This window comes from Salvelinus namaycush, chromosome 9 (genome assembly GCF_016432855.1).
Source record: "Salvelinus namaycush isolate Seneca chromosome 9, SaNama_1.0, whole genome shotgun sequence".
In the NCBI taxonomy this organism is placed as follows: domain Eukaryota; kingdom Metazoa; phylum Chordata; class Actinopteri; order Salmoniformes; family Salmonidae; genus Salvelinus; species Salvelinus namaycush.
The window spans coordinates 45751363-45759602 of record NC_052315.1 but is presented as its reverse complement, the minus strand read 5'-3'; the positions used below and the strand labels follow the sequence as shown (position 1 = coordinate 45759602).

Genomic DNA, 8240 nt, shown 5'->3' with positions numbered 1-8240 from the left:
CGTTAAATTATCGTCTTGACTCTCTGTGGTCAGTAAAGATCCCATAGTACTTATCGTAAGAGTAGGGGTGACATGCCACGTTCAAAACAACTGGGAACTCAGAAAAATACTAGGTCAAATCATGACGTCAGTGATATTCAGGTCGGAAAGTCGGAGCTCTAGAAAGAAGCAGAGTTCCCGAGTTGGATGACAATTCAAATCGATTTTTACCAGTTGGAGCTGGTTAAAGTTGTTTTGAAAACACTGAAGTCTGAGAGAGATTTTTGAGCGTATGGAACATTTCTGGGATCTTTTACTTCAGCTCATGAAACATGGGACCAACACTTTACTTGTTGCGTTCATAATTTGACTCAGTGTATATTTAATTATTTTGGTCGGGGCCACCTAGCGGCTGGGGTTCCTAAGCGACCGATTATGCCTGGAATCGGCCCTGCACCCACCATCCTCCAGTGATCCAAAGTACTCTGCCAAAGAGAAGAATGGATCCTTTCTATGTCTGCTGTCAGTGTGTAGCCAGTGTCAATTTTGTCAAAAGATCACACTTTGTACATGTTTGTATAGGCCTAGGACAAACTTTGTAAACATGCATTATGAATTGCATTTAAATAATCCAAGTATTTTAATACATGGAGATGGATGGTATTTGAATTTAACTCGTGGGAGAACTCTGATTGCATCAGTCTTATTTTTCTTTAAGTTTCCGTGTTTTTGTGTTGAGGGACACATTGCAGTCATAAATATTGTAGCCATCTTCCGTCTGAGAATTTATTTAGCAGGACCTCACGACGAGAGTGGTCGAAGTTTGACGTCACTTTGGCCCAACCCACTACCGGAAGACTTCCTTAATTTTCACCAGAGATCAACAACGCATTTAGCTAGCTATGTAACTTCATTCACCATGCCAGAAGTACACTTTGATTAGGTAACCAAATTGATTCTAATTATTTTACATGTAACATTAGCGAGCCTGGCTTCGATGCAACCTAGATAGTTTTTACATTGTGCTGTAAAAAAACTATATTGGTTGTATCGAAGCTATAGTTAGCCTAGCAGCCAGATGATGAACATCAGGCAGTAGGTAACGTTATTGTTTTGTTTTCAGCCAGCAGAGAGACTACTACTCCATCACTCCATTGTCCATTCACTTCAGGTCTGGCAAAAGTAGGACCAAAGAAATCTACCCTGCAAGCTAGCTAACCACAGTATACGGTATGTTGCTCACATTAATAGTGTTTTTGCTTGCTAGCTCATGACGTATGTTAGGCTGTCTCTGCTGTCGAGGTGTAAGGACTCGGTGACGTCATTGAAATCACACTATTGGTTTAGCCTTGACAGAACTGTGCATTGTTTGTTATGCGCCAGTGATCTTATGACCAGACGCCACAGAGCTTTGATTGTTTTTGTTTGCAATCACACCATTAGGATGGTGCGATGTCCTGGCTGCCTTAAGTTGTCTTAATGCTTGCCTTGTGTTGGGGTCAGGTTGTCTAAACATCAGCCTGTTACCATGGTTACTCCATGCTATCAGTCTGAAAGACGTCGCTGTAAAAAACGCAGTAGTCTGTCTCTACAAGCCAGAATGTTGAATACAGTGATATTTAAACGTACTTTATCGGTTGTCCGTGCTGTTGGTCGTTTTGGAGGTAGGAACTGGACTACTGGAGATAGGGTAACCACAGGAAAGTGTTGTTTACCCGAGTTTTTGCGGAACCGTTAGGTTCTGTTGCTTGCTTGTATTTTCCATCTCATGATGCATTTCACGTGGTGCACAGTATGTAAACAATAGCCGAATGTAACCAAATGTTCTCGACCAAAGCTCTTCCCTTGCAATCAGCTGATTTGTGTGGGACAACTTTTGGTCTGTGCTTTGGTTAAACTCGGCTATTGTTGACATATTGTGCAAATCGCGTGTGAATTGCGGCAGCATTGAAAATACAAACCAACTTACAGACCATCATACTGAAAGTAGTGTTAATAACACTACTCTGTGGCTATTTTTGGCTCAGATTACCTCCTACATAAGGCCAAAATCAGCGGACAACAGGTGAAGTATGTTCAAGTGAAGGTTATTCCACAGTCTGACTTGTGATGGGACTGAACACAAAAAGTGAGCCTACATGTTAGAGACGAGAGAGTCTTCCACTCTCTGATTTGTAGAGGCTAGTGGTCAGCCATCACACAACTGAAAGTATTTGAATATGTTTCTTATCCTAATTTATCCCAACTTAAATTTTTCAGTCCCGGGACTCAAGTGAGAGGAGCAACATGCCCAAGGACTCTGACAAACCTGGGGGTGGAGAGGACAGAACTGACTCCTCTGAACAGTCTCATAGTAAGAGAGTCCGGAGAGGCACACCTAGTCCTCACAGAGGGAGCACCCCACAATGTGAGTAGCACCTATAGGGTGAGAACTAGATGGTATACAGCTACAAACATAATTTACTTTTTGTAGCAGGTTAGAAAATGTGGGTTAAGGTATGGTTAGGTTTAGGGTTAGTTAAAATAAAAAAAATATCTCCCTGAAACGACCAAAAAATATGATTTTGACAATTTATGTGTCTAGCCGCAACCCAGCTGCCTTAATGGTTCAAAATCAGGTGTACTATTTGAAGTCCAAAACGAACAGATGTCATTTAAGGTGAAGTTGGTCCACATCCCCTTTTAGAGCTGCATAACCTGTTGCCATTGCACCCCTGTTTCACAGCCAGCCCACCAAGATTTGTGTCAGTGGAGGAGCTCATGGAGACGGCGAAAGGTGTGACCAACATGGCCCTGGCCCATGAGATCGTAGTGAATAATGACTTCCAGGTGAAGCCCTCAGAGCCAGCAGAAGGAAGGTGAGCTCAATGGATAGTCTTATAGAAGTGGCTGTCACTATGTATTCTGATTGCTGTGCCATGCACAATTATAAGACCTGATGTACTGATGCTAGAATCCACAATTTTGTAAATATGCTATTTTTGCATTTTGTATTGCCATTTATATTATTTATCTTGCTATGCTCCCAGTTTGGAAAAAAGAGTGAAGGAAATTATGCATAAAGCATTCTGGGACGTTCTAGAGGCACAACTGAGTGAGAACCCGCCATCATATAATCACGCCATCAAACTTCTTGCTGAGATCAAAGAGGTAAGACAGCTGTTGCTAGGCCATAGATGCAGTAAAGAGGTCTATGGACCGCAGACCGTGTGGGATAGAAGAATGACGCCTGATTGGCATACATTCAACAATTCTGATCTAACAAAGTAGATATTCGTCAAATCCGTCACGATTGATGTATTGTATCAGGCCCAAAGGGTGGTTGCTAAAGTCCGATTTGGATATGTTTTCGCTGCATCACATTTAGTAGTCCCTTTTCAGGTTTAGAAAAAGTGACTGCTAAATTGTAACTCCAGTTCGTATGAGCTGGTAGCATAGCTAGCATGGAGAAATCATAGGGTGGTATTCAAAGTCGTTTTTTAACTGTAATGCGGTTGATTGGTGACGATGACATGAACATGTATTGGTGTTGAAGTCCATACAAGCATTATACTCAGATTTTTACCTCGTGTGAAATACACATACAGTATAAACAATAGCCTAAATGTAGGCTAATTTTACTGGAGGGCAATGAGGAGATTCGGGATCTTTCCCCCACATGTTTCCATATTTCCTATTCTTATTTCTCGTGTTTTTTTCTTCTAGTGATACATTGTTATTGATTGTTGGGTTTTGAGTTTGCAAGAAAGGCATTTCACTGTACTTGTGCATGTGACATTACAACTTGAAACTTGTTTCGGTCGAGTTCCATTGACCTCTTTACCGCATCTATGTTTTATCATTCAAAAGAGCAAATTTCATTAAACGGTCACTCTCTCTACCACTGTAGACTCTGCTGTCCTTTCTGCTTCCGGGTCATGGTCGGTTGAGGGGGCGAATTGAGGAGGTGCTAGACCTCTCTCTGATCCAGCAGCAGGCAGAGAACGGAGCTCTGGACATCAGTAAGGTGGTTGAGTTTGTCATTGGTATGATGGGTTCACTCTGCGCTCCGAGCCGGGATGAGGAAATCCGGAAGCTTCGGGAAATCACAGATCTTGTGCCTCTGTTAAAGTAAATCGGCAGTCAATTCTTTTTAGTGCTGGAATGGGGTTATCTTTTCAATGATATGTTAATGTGACACAATTGATGTCTCCCTCTTTTTGTCATTCTAACATAAGGCCTTATTTTGCTAAGTTTTATGCTTGGAATGTCTTCATCCCTGTCAGTACTTAAACATGTTCATACTCTCTCTCATAGGGCGATATTTCCAGTGATGGATAAAATGAAACTTGATATGGCCAATTTTGCCGTCAGCAGTATCCGACCTCACCTCCTGCAGCAATCCGTGGAGTACGAACGGAAGAAATTCCAGGAGTTTGTTGAAAAACAACCCAGTAAGGAGGACATCATGAGCGTCTCACAACTGATCATTGCTAATCACTAATGCTTCAATCATTCCTGGTTGAGCAAAATCCTACTTAAGCTATGTTGTGCTGGCTCTTACTGTAGATGATGTAAATGTTTGTGGAGTAACATGCATACTTTTTCAGACGCCTTAGACTTCACTGAGAAGTGGCTTCAAGACTCTGCTAAATGTGTACTTCATGAAGATCAAGCGGGTGGGGCGGGTAGTTTACCCACTCCTCTCGCTGTGCACAACCATGCTTACCTGCGTCTGCTTAAATGGAACCACGCCTCTGATCCTTTCCCTGAGGTAGGCTTGTCTGTCATACACCTTGCACAGGCCCAACAATGGCCTAACAGTGGTTAATAATCCTTAAGTCTATTGATGTCTTAAGTCTTCACGTCTCTATGGATTAAAATGACCGCGATGCGGTGTCGTAAGTAACATAATTTAAAAAATCCCCCATTTTTAAAATCCATCAGTTTAAGATAGAGATATCAGTTTTTTTGCTGCGTTTCAGTCCACCGCATTCACCTATGTTGGCCTTCCGCATCTGCGGTGGAAGGTGGCTGAGCTACAGCGGTATTCAGACCATGAAACAATCCAGATCATCTCACAAAAACATCTGTAGCATCTGAATTGTAACGCTGATGTGCCAACTTCTGTCTGTAACGTCCGAACCGTTTGGGCTACAAACTAATATGACCCCATGGGACTCGTCTGAAGGTAACCCATACAAATGTATGGAAGTATGGAGGTCGTTTTGTGCCAACAATAATAAGGGGTTAAGTACTGTATGTCAAAAAACCCAACAATATTTCCTGAGCTTTCTTATATCTCCTAGATAAAGGACAGACACTTCAAAACCTTATTCCTTATTATTTATTTTTTGACTGTCTTTTTTTGCCATTTATAAATGTTTTATTCAATGCGTTTCTATGGGCTATAGTAGTAAAGGCCAAATTCAATATTTGATCAAATCTATATCTTTTTTTTAATACCTAAAATTCCAAATCAAATCATCACTTTTTTATGTTCTCTCTCTTTTTCCTTTGTCCCAGACTCTTCTCATGGACCAGGTGCGTTTCCAGGAAATGCAGCAGGACTTGGAGCAGCTGGTTCTGGTGGCGTCTGTGCTACTCATAGTGTACAACACCACGGGAGAGGCCATCTCAGGCCTGCCAGGCCTTATGGACAGACTGAAGAGGACCATCGGGGTTCTGCTCACAGAGACGCACATGCCGTAAGTACACATTTAAATACACACAGTTTGAATGATCATACACACACTTGAATATACTCATAACCATGGTCTACGACATTAGGCATAGTGACTACTCTTGTTCGTCATACATAATACCCAGAGCCCTCATTCATTTTAGGAATTTATGAACTCGCCCAACTCTTAACTTTGGTCTGAAGGTCTTTCAGTGCAGATGAAGCCTTGGCTACCATTGGAGAGAGGATGTGTGTGGAGCTAAGTGGATGTCTGTCTGAACATGGCTTCTCCCCGTTCTCCACCAACCGGCAGAGCATTCTAAAAGGCCAGATCTCGGCTGTTACTCTCCCAGACAACGCCATCCGCAGGCTTATAGGTAATCTAACCATAGTTGAATGTATTTTGCCAATGCCATCCCCAATTCCCCTCAATGAAGTTTTGTGCAGAATATAGTTTGGGTCTGTATCTTCTGTCTATTTGATCATCGTTTACATGTGTGGTCATGCCAATGACACTATGTGCTTGTGATGATAGCATACCTAGTTTGTTGCTCTGTGTCACTTTAACCCTCTGAGCATGAACATTCTTTCCTTACTCAGGCTCCCGCATCCAGACTTACTTGCTTGCCTTCCTGGAGTCCAGTCACAGGAGTGCTCCAACCCTGCCAGGGGGCCTAGCTCCAGTCAGCAAAGAGCTGGAAGAGATTGCCATGAAGTTTGGCCGTCTGGTCCACTTCAACAAGTTGGTTTATTCCCCTTTCTACCAAAAGATCCTTCAGGAGATTGTGCAAGAAGGAGAAAGTCATGACACCTAGGCTTTAACACTGAACTGTTAATTAAAATGGGATTACTGTAGGTTATCCATGCTTTCCATTGTATGGCTAAAGATAATGTAATAATGACAGTATTGTACAATGCCAGTATTAATTGATATGAAAATACTTATACACAAGCGCTGTTGCATTCACATGTTACTTATTTGATGATGGTGCCTCTGTTTCTGGATTGGTACAACAAACACGGGTAAAAAAAGGCATACAAAACGGCATGTTTTCTTTTACTTGCATTAAATAAGGAGTTCTGTGATAGCATCTGGAAACTATTTGGTACAGGCTACTCATGAATTGAATTGCTTAAAAAAAATATACAACAAGATGTAGAATTTATTCCCAGAAGATAACACTAAAAAGTATTCCTTAATACACGTTTCCAAAGTGGTCCTCGATGGTAAAGGGGAGAACATAAGAGGACTTTTTGTGTAGAGACCCTCCTTGTTGGATATTTATTTCCACTGTAAACTGCTATGTATACTGTAAAGCACACATCGCTACCTAGGTTTCCATCCAATTGGCGACAGTTTCATGCGAATATTTTAAAATCTGCATAAAACAATATGCACATTTTCCCAACAGAGATGTGTTCCCATCAAATTGACAGACAAAAGGCTGTGCGTGATGATGTAGTGCAACTGAAAATAGCTTTTGCGGTTAAATTCCCATGTACCGAATAAAAATAAAAATAAATAAACAAGTTAAATGGGTTTCCAGCGCATTTTCAACTCTACTGATGGTTTTCACACACAAAATGTTGGATTATATAGTGAGTGTGCCCACTCTGGTATTGGCATCGCTGTTGGCAAGCCCGCATGTTTAGTTTACATGATGAGATTATTAGGACAAAAGAGCGAGATTATCTGATATATCTCAAACGGCAGACAAGCATTGATGACCATGTCACCAGAATAAGACCCTCGATGTTTATTGGAAAGGAGCATCAAGCTCACCACCTTGCACTTTCACCACCCTGTGAACTTCATCACTAATTCACAATTTATTTGATCTTTAGCCTAATAAACTGCATGCTTTCCCTACGAGTCGTAGTGGGAGGACCACAACATGTCATCGTTTGACTCCAAGTTTACTTTGATGTGATGGTTATTATATCAATATTTGCGCATAAGTGTTTCCATTGATATTTCTCTCATAATTCATTATACCAACACAAATTCCACCTTGTCTAGCATCTTTAGGCCTGTCATAAATTTTTTTTATCTGACATGTACTTTACTTGCATAAAAAGGTTGGATGGGAACCTGGTTATTGACAGTGATCATGATTGGTGCCTTGCACCTTCATGTGACCAGCTGTAGATTCATGATTTGGTAATTGTTCAAACATGTTAACAATTTTAATGAAAGGACAAAAGGTAATACTGAACCATACAATCAATCAAATGTATTTATAAAGCCCTTTTTACATCAGCAGATGTCACAAAGTGCTATACAGAAACCCAGCCTAAAACACCAAACAGCAAACGATGCAGATGTAGAAGCACGGTGGCTAGGACAAAAGCAGGAACCTAGGAAGAAACCTAGAGGAACCAGGCTCAAACGGGTGACCAGTCCTCTTCTGGCTGTGCCAGGTGGAGATTATAAGAGTACATGGCCATTAAGGCCAGATTGGTCTTCAGTATGTTCATAGATGATCAGCTGGGTCAAATAATAATCACAGTGGTTGTAGAGAGGTTGCAACAGTTCAGTACCACAGGTGTAAATGTCAGTTGGCTTGACATTCCCTGACACCCAAAAGTACTACATTTT

The 8240-nt window shown here is 41.4% G+C and overlaps 1 protein-coding gene across 1 annotated transcript; it reads left to right on the top strand.

The window, feature by feature from the left end:
- Window positions 1-830: 830 nt before the first annotated feature.
- tcp11l1 (t-complex 11, testis-specific-like 1) lies at window positions 831-7958 on the top strand. The gene is made up of 11 exons (XM_039001544.1): window positions 831-922; window positions 1103-1209; window positions 2239-2386; window positions 2705-2837; window positions 3009-3129; window positions 3869-4089; window positions 4276-4412; window positions 4569-4732; window positions 5485-5666; window positions 5846-6018; window positions 6242-7958. The coding sequence occupies exons 3-11, from the start codon at window positions 2266-2268 to the stop codon at window positions 6454-6456; spliced, it is 1467 nt and encodes a 488-aa protein (XP_038857472.1). The 5' UTR covers window positions 831-922; window positions 1103-1209; window positions 2239-2265; the 3' UTR covers window positions 6457-7958.
- The last annotated feature ends 282 nt before the right edge of the window (window positions 7959-8240 follow it).

Bases quoted from the DNA above. Each gene is read 5' to 3' on its own strand.
- tcp11l1 (XM_039001544.1), top strand. From the start codon at position 2,266: ATGCCCAAGGACTCTGACAAACCTGGGGGTGGAGAGGACAGAACTGAC. The intron at 2,838-3,008 runs GTGAGCTCAATG...CTATGCTCCCAG, and splicing joins TCAGAGCCAGCAGAAGGAAG to TTTGGAAAAAAGAGTGAAGG. The intron at 3,130-3,868 runs GTAAGACAGCTG...CTACCACTGTAG, and splicing joins TTCTTGCTGAGATCAAAGAG to ACTCTGCTGTCCTTTCTGCT.